The sequence below is a fragment of the Dipodomys ordii genome, unplaced genomic scaffold (assembly GCF_000151885.1).
Source record: "Dipodomys ordii isolate 6190 unplaced genomic scaffold, Dord_2.0 Scaffold37, whole genome shotgun sequence".
Classification (NCBI taxonomy): Eukaryota; Metazoa; Chordata; class Mammalia; order Rodentia; family Heteromyidae; genus Dipodomys; species Dipodomys ordii.
The window spans coordinates 14,698,752-14,716,835 of NW_012267253.1; the positions used below are offsets into that span (position 1 = coordinate 14,698,752).

General features: G+C 38.3%; 1 protein-coding gene across 2 annotated transcripts in view; it reads right to left on the reverse strand.

The window, feature by feature from the left end:
• Efemp1 (EGF containing fibulin-like extracellular matrix protein 1) overlaps window positions 1-18,075 on the reverse strand; it is a 61,276-nt gene extending 43,201 nt beyond the window's left edge. The window contains exons 1-4 of one of the 2 annotated variants that reach the window (XM_013018005.1): window positions 17,956-18,075; window positions 16,583-16,670; window positions 11,875-11,923; window positions 11,322-11,711 (exon numbers count right to left, since the gene is read on the reverse strand). In XM_013018005.1, coding sequence (XP_012873459.1) covers window positions 11,322-11,711; window positions 11,875-11,923; window positions 16,583-16,663 — 520 coding nt within the window. In that variant the 5' untranslated portion in view covers window positions 16,664-16,670; window positions 17,956-18,075. Of the gene's footprint in view, window positions 1-11,321; window positions 11,712-11,874; window positions 11,924-16,582; window positions 16,671-17,770; window positions 17,875-17,955 lie in introns of those variants that run through there. The other variant, XM_013018004.1, reaches the window with a different exon arrangement.
• Window positions 18,076-18,084: the final 9 nt, after the last annotated feature.

Sequence of the window (18,084 nt, forward strand, 5' to 3'; positions counted from 1 at the left end):
ATTTTATACATAATTTATACATCATTTTATACAAACTTGAATGATATCAGAGATGCAAATTGTTCACCTATCTTACTTAGAAGAATGATTAAAGCTGAGCCAATTCTGTAAGAAGCCTTTTCACATCAACTATTATAAGGATTCAACTCAATTCTGAAAAACTGGAAGCTGAAATAATGGGATCCTTAAATCTTCAATGCAGAGGATGCATTCGTATGAATATATATAGTAGGAAGACTTCACTGCAAAATATTTCACAAGTGAAATCTAATCATCATTCCCTAATCCAGGCTGCCATGGACCTACTTTCTAGGGAGAACACTGATAGGACTCCTTGAGTTATTTCCTATTTTAGATTGTGTTCTTTGGTTCCACTCAAAGGAGATTCTTTATAGCACACAGCTGTTGGGAGTAAAAACGTATTTTACCACTCTCCCCAGAGCATTTTAAAGATTTAACCATATGTACAAAGGCAATTCTAACTCTTGTTATGATTCACATATTAGGTAGGCAAATATAAGCTACTTAAACACTTTCCTCCCTTTCTTCCTTTCATCTTCTTTGCACTAGGGTTTGTACTCAGTGCTTCCTGCTTGTTAAGAAGGCACTCTACCATCAGAGCTATACCTCAAGTGCTTTTTGGCTTTATTTTTTGGACAGGGCCTTATATTTTGGCAAAGGCTGGCCTTGGACAATAATCCTCCTGCCAAACTACCACCCCTGGTTTATGGAGATGTCCCTAACATTTTGCTTGGGACAGCTATGATCCTCCTGGTCTCCACTTCTGAGTAGCTAGGATTACAGGCAAAAAGCCACCTTACCAACACAGTTTTTATGAATCTTTAATTCCATTTCCTATTTCACTTTAATTTCAGCTATAGTTCAAGTATAAGCTAGTTTTTTATTCTCGGGGGAAGAAGTCAAATTTTTTTTTCCTGGGCCCTTGAGATATGTTGCTTTCCTTTTCACATCTCTAGCAATTCAGTTCTTCCTATTCTGGGTCCAGATCAGCAATAATCTTCCTTGACTCACCTACACTCAACCAAGTGACTTTCCTGGACCCTAAAAGCAGACTTAAAAGAGGGTAATTCTGGCCTCTAGTCAAAGGGAGTGTCCAAGTAAGACAATTGCTTTCATCTGTCTTCCTTTTGTTTTATTTCATAGACCTTCACCAAAAACCTTCAGCTTCTTCAATACCCAAGAAAACTCACATCAGAATTTTCAAGTCTTATAAAAAGAAAATACTGCATAATCTCACTAATATGTGGAATCTAAAAATCCAGACTCATAAAAGCATAGAGAAGAATGTAGTTATCAGAGTTTAGGGATTGGGTGAGGACAATGGGTAAACATTAGAGTGTATAAAGTTCCAGATAGAATGGAAGAACATATATATGTACATACACATTTATATATACATACACATACATAAATTATTTTATGCTGGTTAAGTGACTTTTAAAGAAGAACTTCATAGTTTTCAGTTCAAAGTTCCTAGGAATAATATTACCAGTATTAAAAGAATTTTTTTTATTATTTTTAATCTAGAATGTAAAGAGTAGGTTTATGGATCTTTCTTTGAAGTAGTTTAAGATTAAAATTGGAACAAAGTATCTAAAACCTCCATTATTAAAGGGATGGTCTGTTTCAATAACTATTCATTGACTTCACTGAAAGTTTGTAACACACACTGTATTGGCTCATTTTCAAAAATGGTTAAGTATAGATGCTTCTATAATTAAAAATGATTTATTCCTGGGCTGGGAAGTTGGCTCAGTGGTAGAGCGCTTGCCTTGCATGCCTGAGGCCCTGGGTTCGATTCCTCAGCACCACATAAGCAAAACGAAAAAAAAAAGCTGGAAGTGGCACTGTGGCTCAAGTGGTAGAGTGCTAGCCTTGAGCTGAAGAGCTGAGGGACAGCGCTCAGGCCCAGAGTTCAGGTCCCATGACTGGACCCAAAAAAAAAAAAGATTTATTCCTAAAAACAACCAGAAGCAGTTTTTAAGTATCTTTTCAATACTGAGATAACACAGTTCTGGAAGATGTTTAGTCAGGGCTAAAATCCTGGGGAGAGTTAGAGAGAGTTACTCAGGATGGAACCAGGTACAGATGTGTGCTGCACATCACTTGTATGTTTTGACTTCATTGTGTCTTCACCTGGACCTTGCTGCATTCCTATCAGAAGCAATTTCCCCTGGGACTTTTGGGAGACTGTGCTGGGACAGAAGGAACATACACACAATGCTCCTCACTTGCTTTGCTTGGCAATAGCAGAGTTATTCCCACTGATGTTTACATCTCTATTCCAAATCTTCTTACCATCTCATCATTCTTTCCTAAATACTCTATTCCAGGGAGAAAACAGAGACTTTTGTGCTTAATCACATTTCTATGGCTTTGTCTCTTTTTCTGTCCATATATATATATATATATATATATATATATATATTATATATATGCAATTGAGGGACTACCCAGTCACAAATTAGACTTCTACTTTTGATCTTTTGATAACTTATCAAATACTTCTTGTGATATTCCATGTATTACTCCACTGGATGGTTTATTTTATTGCTCTTTGATAACTCATAGGTTAATCATGCCAAGTTCCTCAAAGACTATGACCATTCTTTCCATTTACTTTCACCCTCACCGAGTTCCTTCCATCGACTTTGATTTTATTAGATCACATGAAAAAGTAGTTATTAAGCTTGATTAAATTTGTTGAACATTAAATAGATGGTTTTGAGTTCTGTCTGATCAACTTTACCCTTGGCAGATTGCCTATTTTACCTGGACTAGTATAAATATATATTTGGAAGGCAGTTGATATTTTATAATTTGACCCAGTTAAGGAAAAAAAATCTCAAAATTTCAAGTTAGTTTACATTTATATAACATTGTTTCCCTGTCTCTCCTTCCTTTTATGAAATTGACATCAATAAGCTACCCATGCTGCTGCCAGTCCCTTGGCACTCAGCCTTCCCTTCTTCACTTCACCATACTAAATGTTTACACATCATTTACCTTTAAACAACACACCTGCAATTGCTTCTAAGTTCTTTTTGTTGTTGTTGTTTTGCCAGTTCCAGGGCTTGAACTCAGGGCCTGGCACTATCCCTCAAAATCTTTTGCTCAAGGCGAGCACTCTACCACTTCAGCTACAGTGACATTTCCAGCTTTTTCTGTATATGTGGTACTGAGGAATCGAACCCAGGGCCTCATGCATTCTAGGCAAGCACTCTATCACTAAGCCACATTCTCAGTCCCATGTCTAAAGTCTTGTAACGACAGTGTGTTCTTCTGCCAGTGTTTGAATGCAGCTTTCTCGATCAGTTTTATCTGACTGTGCAGTTTTCAGTCCCTCCAGAATAAAGCAGCAGCTGATGAAATTCAGATGTGGCATGAATAACTTACTTGTACGTTCGTGCAAAAATCAAACACAGTTGGAACACATTTTGTTTGTTCTTTGGTTTCAAAGAATAAAATTGTGCCAGTAATTCAGCAAGTGAAAACATAGTTCTATCAAAAGGGGAACTTGTTGATTTCAGAGAATACATCTTGAGATTTTCTGTTGGACAGGGAAATAAAGAGCCAGTACCAGCTCACATTCCTGAAGTTACCCAGGCTTGCAATTCTACTCTAATCTGTTTCTTTGTGTTTGCATGGGGAGAGGGGCATTCATTCCACAGATTAAGTGTTAACTAGTCTTAACAAGAATCCTCTCATCTTTGATGGCAAGTAAATCTTTGATTAAGCTTAAATTGAACAGAAGACATGAACGTGAATACTCTTCAAATATCAGAGGACTCACACAGTCTGAATGGAATGAGATGGGCATCTGAGCATTTGCTACTGGAAGGATTCCCAGTTGCTTTAGTGAATCAAAGATGCTTCAAGGTTAAAGTTAGGGTCAACTTCCTATACTCTTGTGGCTCTACACAAAGTGATCCTCAGAAGAGCAATCCAACTGGGGCACTGGCGCACCGGTCATCCCTATAATCATAGCTACTCAGGAGGCTGAGATCTGAGGATCATGGGTTGAATCCATAAAGTCCACGGAACCCTTATATCCAATTAACCACCAAAAAGCCGGAAATGGACCTGTGGCTTGGTAGAGAGTTAGCCTCCAGTTGACAAGCTCAGAGACAGCATTCAGGCCCTGCATTCAAGTCTCAAGAAGGGCACACACACACAAACCAAAAGCAAAACCAACAACAACAAAACCCAGCATTAATTTATGTCACAAGTTTGTACCATGGGCTTGAGCTTAGTAGTAGAGATCCTTATGGTAAACACAGGTATTACTTGGACTAATCATTATCATGTCCAGAACACAACTTAGACTTTCACCTACCAGAAATGTAAGGATAATTATATTATTTCACTTTTGCAGATTTTATAGAGTGATGCAAGGATCTCCTATCCTTGTCTTTCCTTTTTTTTCTTTACGTTGTTCTGGGAAGTTGAACTCTGGACCTTGTACTTGCCAGGCAGGTGCTCTACCATTTAAGCCATATCTCCTAGCCCTTCCTGCTTATTTATTTTTGAGATAAGGACTTGCCTTTTTACCTATGCTGACATAAACTGCTATCCTCTTATTTACATTTTCCACATAGCTTGATGACAGGGGTATGCCACCATAAGACAGTTATTGAAACAAAGTCTTGTTAACTTTTTGCCCAAGCAGGCCTCAAACCATAACACTTCTAACCTTCTGAGTAGCTAGGATTAGGGAATGAATCACTGAGCCTACTAAGGTTCTCTTATAATCTTAATAAGCCCCCTTTCCTCAAGATTGCACATGTGATGTTTTTGGTTCAGGGTTACAATCCTTACCAGGACTCATGATCACATATTTAGGAGTCATCTCTATCACCTCTGTTGGTGATAAAGGTAAGGAAGGTAAAAGAAGGAAAATAATATATTATTTTAGCTTACAAAAGAACACATAATTTTTATGCTTTGTCTCTGCTAATGACTGTATTGCAGGGAAAGCATTTTCAGTCAGCTTGCTGCTTTACAAAGCTGCTTCTTAAAAAAATCATTATGATCTTTCAGTAGTTGTACAAAGTGGTTTTGATTCAACATGTCAGTTTATGAGTATAGTACTTCTTAAAGTTAAGACTAGGTTAGAGTATTAGTTCTCAAAAGGCACCAAAATCAAAGGATTATTAAAACATAGGTTGTTAGATTCCATCCCCAGGGTTTCTGGTTCAATAAGTGTGTGATGAGCCTTGAAATCTGCATTCCTAGTAAGTTGCCTAATGGTGTTGATGCTTCTGGCCTAGGAATCCCCACCACTGATTTTTTTTTCAAAAAAGTTTTATAGCATAGCATACTGCTGTAGTGAGGTGATCATACGGATCTCTTTTATCCTTTTACCTCAAAGAGTTGTCATTCAAGGTTTCAGAGGAATTTTAAGGACATTTTTTGTGTATGAATCATATATTTACACATGTATTCTTCAAACATGCTTATTGAACTGTCTTAATCTGATGAACAATTCAAGGATCATGGTATTTTGAATAGTAAATTATGGAATAATAGGTTATTCAGGAGGAAGTCAATCACTTCTATCACTTTGCATCATCTTTTTAAAAATGTTTCTAGTAATCAGAACTCCTATCCATGTATATAGATTCAGAGAATTTGAAGATACTCAAAGGCAATTAACAACTAAAAACAATGAAGAAATAAGCAGGCTAAATGCCCATTTTACTTCCTTGTGAAGTAAATTTTTTAGGTTAATATCATAATTTACTCAATTACAGTCCTGCATTAACAAAATATCTATTTTTTTAGATCAAAGCTTTTCACTGGGCTGTGTAATTATGTGCAACAAAAATTAGGCATTCCCTCACAAGCAACCAGGGACTCTAATAGCATTAGTCCCAGCAACAAAGGGGCAGTGTTTGAAAGCCATTTGTTAAGGACAATGCTAGGTATGCTGAACCACTTGATTACACTATAATTTATAAATCTTCTTTGAATATGAGATCACTTAACTTTAAAAATGAAAGAAGTCAAAGAAAGAACCCTTAGCATTTGGGAAGCTGAGCATGTTAGTTCAAGTTTCTCTTTTTCAAAGTACACATATAGAAATTACTTCTTCCCTTTTCAAAATAGTGTTTTACTTATCCTTCTGTTTATGAAGAAGTTTACAGAAGGTAATAGATGGTCCCCAAGAGAGTAGAGTTATTTTATGAAGTTGTTCTTTTAGACTTTATAAATCTTTGTTCGAGGTTAAAAAAAATCTTTAAGATTTTGGTCATGTATCACAGGTAACTATAACAAAAATCAAAATAAAACCACTGAAATTACCATTGAAAGTTGAATGAAATAACTTTTGTAAACTGAAAGTTTATAATTGAAACATTGTTACTTAATTTGGCCATGTGAAAATCTGAGAAGGTGCACTAATAATGGTATGAAGTGTTTCTAAGAATGTGGATGTGAATGCCTGGGTCTACTGTATAAGCTAAGTTTAAAACAATGTAAACTATACACTAGCAAACCAGTCAGTGAATCCCAAAAGAAGACTTAAAAAAATCAATGAAGTATACACAAGATATAATTTGGGGAGAGGAAGGGAAATAACAAAATGATTAAATAAGTATACAGATTGACCCATTGTAATAATGAGATGTACAAGACACTATATTGAAAACAAACTTTACAACTTTGGAGGAGTGGGGGGAGGAAGAGTTGGGGAAGTGGGGAGGGAAGGGATAGTAGGGGAAAAACAAAGGAGGAGGTAGCAATGCTACTCATTACCTTACTCAAGTAACTGTAACCCCTCTGTACACTATTTTTACAATAAAAACCACATTAAAATCAATGAAGTTTGGCTTTTGAAAGATTAAAACAAAAGTATAGAAAAAGTCTCACTGCCGTGCTCATGTAATTGTAACTCCTCTGTACGGTATTTTCACAATTTAAAAAAACCTATTAATAAAAAAAAAAAGAAAAAGTCTCACTGAGCTGATTACTAGTGGTTCATACCTCTATTCGTAGTACTTAGGAAGCTGATATTTGGAGGATTGTAGTTCAAAGTCAGCCCAGGCAGAAAAGTGTTCAAGACTCAAATAGCCACCAGAAGCCATGCTGGAGATTATGGCTCAAATGATAGAATACGACTTGAGCAAGTACAAGGTCCTGAGCTCAGTGCCTTAACTTGAACAAATGGTTCTAACACTAAGAATCTGTCATTCTCCACTGTGAGTTTACATGAGAATAGGTTATAAATGTTTGCCAGGTTGGTCAAACATTCTACTTGTCTTAGTGTGAGGCATTTCCAATGAAATCAGGATAGTGCTGGCTGATGGAGGTAGCTAGACCCTAAGGTATGTTTTCATATCTCTCATTCATAATGTATATAATCAAGACGCAATGCGCTCTAGACTTGGCTCTAAACTAGCTTCATTAAGCATTTGTACTCTTTATTTCTTGAAGTATACTTGTTTCTTTTTCCAAGTTATCTTGATTTAGTTAATAACAGCTTACTTGCCAGCTATGCAAAATGTTATACGTTTAATTTTTTGAAACTTCAATTAAGGAAATGAATGCCTTCAAACTAGGCAATAGATAGATACCTTTTATCTTTCCTATTCCCAAATAATTTTTATTTTTTAACAAAATGGGGCTCACACCTGTAATCTTAGCCACTCAGGAAGCTGAGGTCTGAGAATTGACAGTTCAAAGCCAGCCTGGGCAGTAAGTCTGTGAGACTTATCTCTAACTACCAAAAAGCCAGAAGTAGAGCTGTAGCTCAAGTGGTAGTTTTGAGCACAAGAGCTCAGGAACAGCACTCAGGCCCTGAGTTCAAGCCCCTAGGATCAGCATGTGCTCACACACACATACACATATACACACACATAAGTTATACATATGCATTTATATGTATATATGTATAGTGATTTCTAATTTCCTTTCAGGGAAATCACCTAGAGACTACATAGCAACCATATAGAAAATTAAATATGAGCCACCAGTAGGTTATATAATATACCTTATATTCATCCAAGTTCTTTTTTGGGGGAGGGGTCCAGTCGTGGGGCCTGAACTCTGGGCCTGGGCACTGTCCCTCAGCAATTCAGCTCAAGGCTAGCACTGTACCACTTGAGCCACAGCGCCACTTCCGGCTTTTTCTTTTTGCTTATGTGGTGCTGAGGAATCGAACCCAGGGCCTCATGCATGCAAGGCAAGTGCTCTACCACTGAGCCACCTTCCAGCCCCTTATCCAAATTCTTTTGGCACATATGAGTATGTCTTTGAGGTAGATGTTATCTCATGGAAATAATTTCTAAAACTTATCTATACATGACTCCAGGTATGTAAGTAACACTAAAATGATTTTCATGTAATTTTATAGCTGCCAAAGATAACACCAGTCATGTGAAACTCTCAGTGTGACCGGCTCTTTCACTCTCATTCTCATTTTGCAAAAGACCTGCTGATTATGATTTGATCTTAGGATACTATGTTATTATTTCAAACCTTTTGTTTGTGCCCAAAGCTGAAATGCCTTGGAAAATATATGTAAAAGAATAAAGCTATCATGTTTTCATTAAACTATTAAGACACAGACAGTTGGCTACAAGACATATTTAAAGAAAAAAGTATGCTTTAAAAAATCCAATGATTTTTAAATCATTAGGGGCTGTCTGTGATTTGTACAGTACATTCAAAAGCAGTTTGCTTGAAGATTGAAGCAAATTGCTCTCAGTTTTAGGTTATGTAATAATAAACTGTACCTGCTGAAAAATATACATGGAAAACAGAAATAATTTTTATACAAATATGACTCATATGTAGACATTCATTTATTCTAATCCAGCCAGCCATGATAAATGTGTTTGGCTTACTAGGCATAAGTGTGCAACATTTAAAAGGGAGTGGAGCTCTTTATTAAAACAGAAGTCTCCTCAAACTGTATGATGACGTCAGGAATATAGGTCCTTGGAGCACATTACTGTTTTAAACAGAGGTCCCCACAACTTTCACATTGGTTATAAAACATTATTTTGTGCTGCTGGCCTGGAATGAGAATGTCATACATCTGTAGGCAATTAGAAGAAGCTAAGACTGCATGTTTGATTAGCTCAATAATAAACGGGCACAAGTGTGACATGACTTATGTTAGTCAGATTCCCTGGACAGATTATACTGTTATCATATGAAATAACCCCCTTTTATCAACAATTAAGTAAATCCACATTTATGGGCACTTTGCAAAATTGTGAAGTGGGAAGAAATCCAACTTAAGCCTTAAGTCATCCAAAATTCTTTTAACTCTGCTTTCAATGGTACAGACCACAATCACAAATTTTAGAAATTGGCTGAATTATACAGAACAGTTTGGATTAGAACCACCCTATGTGCATCCAATAAACTAATATGTATTTACATCTTCCATAAGCAAGGTACATGATAGTTTAAGTTTATAACTAAAAGAAATTCTCTCAAGGAAGTAGGAATGATAATATTTCAATATGTGAAAAGTAACTTAATAAGGAAGTCTAAATATTTTCAAGAAATATCAAAAAAGGTTTTATTTTCATTATTCATGGTTCAGTTTTTACTGTAACTAAAGTGTGTTGTAAGTCTTAAACATGTTTTGTCCTAAAACTTCTTTATCTGTTTTAGGCATTGTTTTGAATTCAGCTATAAACTACTTTGGATAATGAGCCAATAAGTTATCTGTTTCTTTTACTTCCAAGTATCATTAAATATACAAAATCTGAAGGGCCAATAATAATTCAAAAAATAGAAGTCAATACTTAAGAGATTCTAATAAAATTGTTTGATTTCAGAACATATCAGGTCTTCCTATTGAATTATAATTTTGCATAACACAATTAAAAATTTGTATCTTTTAAATAAAAATCAAGGCATTTTTATCAATATTCACCCAAATGTATATGTAAGAATAACCTCATCAGTTTATCTCCTTGACATAATCCTTAAATTGAGTATTAGAAAATCAAACAGATGCTGAAACATGCATCATCAATATTGGAATTCTGACTCATGACAGTAACACAAAACAGATGCTCATCTCATGCTTCCTCTGAGAAGTGACACCATCACTTATTTAAAGAAAAAGTACATGGATTAGCTCTTGATATGGGGTCATTAACACTGCACATGGAATATGAAATAATAAAAGCCAAAACATGATACTTCACTTTTAAGTGAAGTAGTATCTAGTGGAATCATGTAGAATCTAGTATCACTTATACAGAAGATAAAATGAAGCACTGGTGAATAGGGATGTCATCCCAGAACACAGGGAAGCGTGTCTTCCACTATTGCAGCTGCTTGAAGGTCCCAACTGTGTGAGGGTCCTGCTCTTTTCCTCACTCACAACTGATTAGAAAGACAAAGTTCCTGGGACCTATGTGTTCTTTTGACAAGAAGCCCATCATATAAAAGGAGGAGGGCTGGGCTTCTCTGACTCCCTATTTCAGTAGCATAATCTTTATACCAGGTGGTTCTGAAAAGGTTTGCTAAGAAGGAAAAGGGAAACAAGAATTCCTTAATACAGTCCAGTTAGCTAATATCTGAACATGTCTTGAAAGCCTGAGATTCTTACTACTTTGCTAACATGAGTCTACAGCTGTTTCTAGAATACACAGTGATGTGTACTCTTTATGAAAATAAACAGAAAAGCCAAGCCATGGTGCAAATGATAGAAGCACAATGTGCTCGAATGAGAGCTTTAAAAAAAGATCTAAATGTGAGCAGTTCAACCTCCTCCAAAATAAAGATAAAGAGAAACCTCATTTCTTTGTTGCCATATGAGGAAAAGAAATCAGTGGCAAGTTCAATGCCCATAGCACAATTTTGGATTCCCATGGAATAACCTGACAGTTGTAAATCTGGCACCCTCCTGCCTGGGTTTGAAAGCCAGCTCTGCGCTAGCCACCTGGGTGACCTCTGATCCTCAAACTTGGCTGCGTGGTAGAACCACGCTGGGAGCTTTAAATTACTGATGCTTGGAATTCACCCCCAGGGGCTGTTATTTAATTGTGCTAGGGTGTGGCTTGGCCACTGAGAAGTTTTAAGGGCTCCTTAGTGACTGTAAATAAGGAGAGTTAAGGTTGGGAACCACTGCTGAACTTTCTGAACCACAGTTTCCTCATTTGTAAAGTAATATGACACTCAAGTAACTACTTTTAGGATTATTGCAATGATTACCTATGCTAATTCAGGCAAAGAACTGAGTACATTATCCATGGGAAACTGTGGATAAAAATCAACTATTACCATTCTCACCAGGAGCAAGAACTTTCTTGTTAGCATAAATATATACTTACCTTGGCACAGGTTATGTTCACTCTGCTCATAGCCAGCTGCACACTGAATCCGATGGGAAGGGTTGGAGGGTATACGCGGAGGGTCAGCTGGGTTCCGGCGGATGACAAAATTATTTCTGCCAGTCTGCACTTCAGGGCCAGCAACTGCGGCAGCACTGGCCACAAAACCACCCCCGGGCATTACACCACTGGCTGCTACACTACTGGCAGACACACTCCCAGTGGTGGCACCTGAGGATGCTTCTGCTCCTGCTGGTGTTTCTTGCTGAGGTTGTTCATTGTTCACAATAATCTGGGCTGTTTTAGGAAGGCATAGGTATCCTCCATAGTGATTGACACATTTCATCCCACCTTTGCAAGCATCTGGGACAATGTCACATTCATCAATATCTGTGGTCAGTAATAAGATAAGTCAGCAGTCTTCTTAGAGAGAAAATAAAACATGTAAATATAGGCTCACACCTTTTTGGTATAAAACAAACAGGTCAGGGAGAACACAGGAGATGAAGACAGAAAGCTATGTTTGGATAAGAAATCTTGGAAGCAGGCTCACCTTTGCACTGTTGTCTTACAGGGTCCCATTCATATCCATCAGTGCATTGCTGTAAAGAAAACATCAGAGATGGAGCAGGAGGCAACTAAATGTTTCCCTTAGAAGTTACTCTAAAAGTTCTTTCTTTCTTTCTTTCTTTCTTTTTTTGTTGTCAGTCATAGGGCTTGAACTCTGGGCCTGGGCCCTGTCCCTGCTCTCTTCAGCTCAAGGCGAGCACTCTACCGCTTGAGCCACAGCACCAGTTCTGGTTTTCTAGTGGTTTGTTGGAGATAAGAGTCCCACGGAGTATCCTGCCCAGCTGGCTTTGAACTGTGATCCTCAGCCTCCTGGGTAGCTAGGATTACAGGCGTGAGCCACAGGCACCTGGCTCTAAAAGTTATTTCTATACCAACCATTCTTTTGCTAGAGTCTTAGATAGATGTTGGGATGGGAAGTTGAACATTTTAAGACAAGTGTGTAGCTTCAAGGGTCCTTTCCCTTCCTCTATCAGGTTTGGTACAGTTGCCTATTAACGTTTTCTTGGATTCTCCCCCTCCCCACTTACTTTCTGTCTTGAGACTAATCTTTTCAACCTCTCTGGCTGTTCTTTTTTATCCCCTCCCCCCTCCCCCCCCCCCCCCAGCCTTTTCCATACCACACATTTTACGGAAAAAGAAAATTCCATCAAGATATATTTTTTCTAACCCTGAACTCTTCCCCTCTCTCTAATCTGCTTGAGCATCTAACCACTTAATTGTTCTTAACTATTCTGACCTCCCTTTCATATACTAGCCTGTCAGCTAGCTTTAGTTCCTGTAGATCTTCTTCAGTTCACTCACTGAACAAGTCATCTGTCACGCACTTTCTCACACCAGGCATTATTCCAAGCCTGGTGAAGGTAAAGATAACAAGGAGCTTATTTCTGTCCTCAAGCAGTTCTTCATGGGCCAAAAGAGGAGCTAGACAGACGAGTCAACAAGTTGCAGCAAAATGTGAAAGTATGACACAGTGTGTGTGTGTGTGTGTGTGTGTGTGTGTGTGTGTATGTGTGCAAATTAAGCGGTTCTGCCTGATGTTGGTGTGAGGGCAAAAAAAAAAAGGTTTTATTGGGAAAGCGTCAAAATCAATTGGATCCTACAGGATGAAAAGAATTTTTCCCTGGAAGGGTGGGAAGGCTAGAAAGGAGGACTATTAGGAGCAAAGGCACTACACAGTTCAAGAGGGAAGAAGCTACAAGTAGTTATAGGTGGGAGATGATGTTAACAAGGTTGACAGGGTCAGAACCAGGAAGCCTTTCCTTGAGGTAGGGAGGAACTCGATTCTACCCCAAACATCAGTGATTCCCAAGCTTTATTATGCCTTAGTAGGATCCAGCATGGTTGTTAAAATGTAGATGCTTGTGCTTACCCACAGGATCTGATTCTCTATATCTGGATAGGAGGCCTGGGACTTGAATTTCTTTTTTTTTTTTTTTGTTTTTTTTTTTGTTTTTTTTTTTTGTCGGTCGTGGGGCTTGAACTCTGGGCCTGGGCGCTGTCCCTCAGCTCTTCAGCTCAAGGCGAGCGCTCTACCACTTGAGCTACAGCGCCACTTCCGGTTTTCTGGTGGTTTATTGGAGATAGGAGTCTCACGGTCTCTCCTGCCCGGGCTGGCTTTGAACCGTGATCCTCAGATCTCAGCCTCCTGAGTAGCTAGGATTACAGGCGTGAGCCACCAGCGCCCGGCCTGGGACTTGAATTTCTTAATAAGCATCCTAATGATTACCATACAGGTTGTCTATGGGTTACATCTTAAGAAACATTGCTATAGTGATTTTTAAAAAAAGTTCCTGCAGACTTATTAGACTCAGGAAATAATTTGATCAGTTACTTATTTGAGAAAAGACTGGGAGAAAGTTGCTTCAGGAAGGACTATACCTAAGTAGAGTAAAAATAATCTAACTAGAGCTGAAAATTGTGCAACACAACTGGTGGTTAGCAGGCAACTAGCTGAATGGAGGCAGAGAACACTATTTTGCTGATGGCTAAAAGTTAGCAGGGTAACTAAACTCATGTTATCTCCCAGACTAATTGTCTTTTAGAGTCTCCAACACTGTCCAAGGTACTACCACCTCTCCCATGATCCTGGAACATAACCTCTGATATCTCCAGTCATTTTCCCTCAAGCTTTACCTACTTGTGGTTATTTTTCTCTATCATATTGGTATGAACCTTTTTGACCTGAGAAGAGGCAAGGTTCTTTATCTTCTGTGCACAGAACCCATGACAGGCATTTTTGCTTTTGGTTAAGTTGCTCCTCCATCTAAAATTAATGTAGCCACAAGCTTCTCATCTGGTATTATCATCATTTCTAGGTTCTTTCCACCATCCAATTCCATCTAATCTGATATGATCTGTTCACCTCTTGGACTTTTCTTGATTATGTTCACTCCTAGCATTTTATTATGCCTCTTTTTTTTTTTTATACTGTATGCCTCTTTTTGACTCAGATGTCTCTTTGGACTTTCGAGATCAATCTGAGGTCATAACCTCCTTCAAGAACCATCACGGGGTTCTATTTTCTCTAACAGGTTAGCACCAAAAATAATCACCTCTTTGCTTTTCTATTCTTTAGCAATTTGTACAATGTATGCAATAATATTATTGTGCTTGTTTATGAACTTTCAATGTTCAGCAATGTCTTTCCAGAGTGAATAGCCTAAGGAAGAAGACTGAGTTTTCTCAGGAAACAAATTTAAATTCTTTTGATAACAGTGGGCAGTTGCTTATTCAGATACCTGTCTAGTAAGTAGCTAAATGAACGCTAGTTTTAACATGGAAAGGGAATCTGACATTTTTTATTTTTGTTTTTGTTTTTTTTAATAAACACAAATCCATCCTTCCAAACAGGGTCTTTTAAACCATGCAAAAATGGCAGTTCATTTGAACAATTTTATGATAAATTGAGAAGACTTAGTGTTTGTCTAAGTGTTTCATTCATTACGTTAACATATACAAATGTTGGTTGACTATTAAATTAGCCTAGACTGAACTTAGCTGTTGGCAAGGTCCACCTCCTTCCCCCTTTTTGTTTAGTTATATCATTAGCAGGAGGTTGAGGCCAGTTAACCTCATCCTTTCCTGTAGGGATGAAAAGAATGTTGCCACTATGGGGTAATCAAGGGCTCAGGAGGCAGCTCAGTGGTAGAATGCTTGCCTTGTATGTATGAGGCCCTGGGTTCGATTCTTCAGCACCACATAAGCAGAAAAAGCCAGAAGTGGTGCTGTGACTCAAGTGGTAGAGTGCTAGCCTTGAGCTGAAGAGCTGAGGGACAGTGCCCAGGCCCAGAGTTCAGGCCCCACTACTGACCAAAAAAAAAAAATGAATAATACACCAAGTCTACTAACTATGAATTATAAGGTATACACAATTCAAGAGAGAAAAGACTTAATCTTAGTACAAAAAAGAGCATCATAGCTAGGAAAACCCTAGTTCTTAAAGCTATAGTGACTAATGTACAGGGAACTTTTCTGCTAAAAATGAATTAAAACTTAAGTAATTAGAAAAAAACCAGAGTATAGGATGAGCAATTGTAAAGACAATAAAACCTTTTATTAAATGTTTATAAAAGCAGATAGCAATCTAACTTTAGCTCCCTGAAAAGGTAGTGTGGCCTAAAGAACATAACATTTTCATTTAAGGTAAATGGCACATGTATCCATTTCTCTTGGTTTATTTATCTTCATCAGCAGAAATTATTGCATTCAACATTAAGAAAATATTTATATTATACTATTTTATTTATAGTTGGACAGAACAACAGGAAAGAATACTTGCCAGACGAATACTAATGTTCTAGAGATAACATGGTACCAAAAAGTGAGATAATGTTTATTATCAGTAGTTGACATTAGCTCACTTTTAAGAGTTTTTCTTTCAAAAATTTTTCACATTCTTTGGAGTAAGATTAATTTTTAACATTGAGAGCAAGAAGAAAAATGTGTTTTTTATAGTCTAATCCAGGACAAATGTCATTCATTTCACAACTCTGAATGAGAATCAGAAAACACAAAATAGAGGTGCAAATAAATGCACCCTCTATTGGAATAAGCTTTGCTCTGTTCTTGACACAACTATTCTTGGCAGTAGGAGGGAGTCAGACAATATTGTAAATATTATTAAATACTGGTTATGCTCAAGCAATTGTTAATTCATCATATACTACTCGGAAATATTAGCAAGGCTAACAGGAAATTCAAGATTGAGTTGTATGCATTGCATTTTAAATCCATTTTAGCAAATATTGCACCTGGTAATACACAAGCTATATTTGAAGGATCCTTCAATGAGTTATACTATAAATGAACAGTAGCCTTTATGAAAGGTCACTTCAAGAAGAATACATCACATGCACAAATGGATGGTTGTAGTTATATGATGTTTAACATTTCATTTGGTTTGAATATATAATCCTGAACATGTATGAATCCAGGCTTCCCATTCCTTACACCCATTAATTTATTGAATTTGTTGAAAACATGTATGTTACTTTGATTTCAGTTTTAAAATCCTCATCTCAATTGATGATCTACAATGAACTTTTCTAAGGATCAAAGGCTTAAATGTCAACTATGCTGAAGTGTTGTTGAATTTATGACCCTTCACATATACATTGGCAGGGGTGGGTAAAGTCATTCTGTGTCCTACAATCCCGCTGAATGTACTTATCACAAATTCCATCACCCCTTACCGTGTAAGTGATGGTTTCTTCAGTGTCCTGTGACTTGACCAGTGCCACAGTCAGCACAGTTAGGAAAAGGACTTTCAACATGGTGAATCTCAAAAGAAAATAGGACGAATGGATCTTTAGCATCTGCTGCAGGCAAATCACAAATTTTTCAATGACAAGCAAGAAAGGGAGGGAGGGTGGGGAAGCTTTGGACTCCAAGATACCCAATTTTTAATCCCTCTTCAACTTTCCTGGTCCAACAAACCATGCACAGAAGACCAAAAACCCTATGCACAATGACATTTCACTTTATACTATCGAGACATATACAAAGGACACTTGAAGTGCATAATATATACTGCATAGACACAAAGGTTAAAAAATTGTTTAAGGGGAAAAACAACATAATTAATTTCAAATATCCCATCACACCCCCTGCAGTGTAAGGACTGTGCGAATCTCCATTCTCTTGAAAATGAAGGCTTTCTGTGTGCTCACCTCCAGGTGGTGAAATTCCTTGTACAGTTCAGCAAAAATACCTGCGAGCCAATATGAATATATAGCCTCAAACTATTTTGGAAAAAAGGAGAGAAGCACAGAAATGGAGGGACAAAGGGTGAACAAATATAGCAGTGATATTCACTAAATCCTATCTTGAAAATGGACTATAAAATTTGTGGGTGGGGATTTGAGGGAAAAACTGGGAGAGAGCAAGGGAAGGGGTTACTGTTCAAAAAGAGATGCACTCTTTACCTGATTTGTACATCACTTTAACAATAACAATAAATATTTTTTAAAATCCTCTTAAAGTGCCATATCTATCCTGTTCTCTGTGCACAAGGAGCACCCTCCCCCTCACACACACACATCTGATTCCCTTGTGTCTTATTCATGCTTGGGTGCCTAACAGGTTACCTTCAAGATCGAGGCTGCCTAGTGCCAGAAGAGCAGACCGGGCTGTACCAGGTGGTACCAGTTTGAGGTCGGCCTGGTGCCAGCAGGGAGGACCCTTTCCTAACTGTAAACTAAACAGACGGAGCAGTCAGTCCTCCAGAACTACCCGGCGCTTTGGTTTCTAACCAGAATTCAGGTGCAGCTTAAATTCGCACCTCTTTCGCTGGAAACCTTCAAACCCACGTTTACGTGCAAAACCTTGCCAGTTGTTGGTCTGTGCGGCGTGCACATAACGCACGTCACCCAAATACTCGCAAGCTGACAGCTCGCATTCGCAGACCGCACACCTCCACCGCCCTGTCCCTCCGAGAGCCCTGCGCGGTCGCGAGCAGTTCTCCCGCGCTCTGCACTCTTCAGGTCACCCCACCTTGCTCCTGGGCTCACGGGGCTCCCACGGGCGCTGGGCATGCTCTGTGCCACCTGGGGTCTGGGGCTCCTACCTGTGCGGCCGCGCGGCGCGCTCTGGCCCAGGGCAGCAAGAGGATTGCGCAGGAGAGGGCAGCGCTGGTGGGTCGGAACTGGCGAGGTTGGGCAGCTGCAGAAGAAGCAGGAGGTGGTAGTGGTGGAGC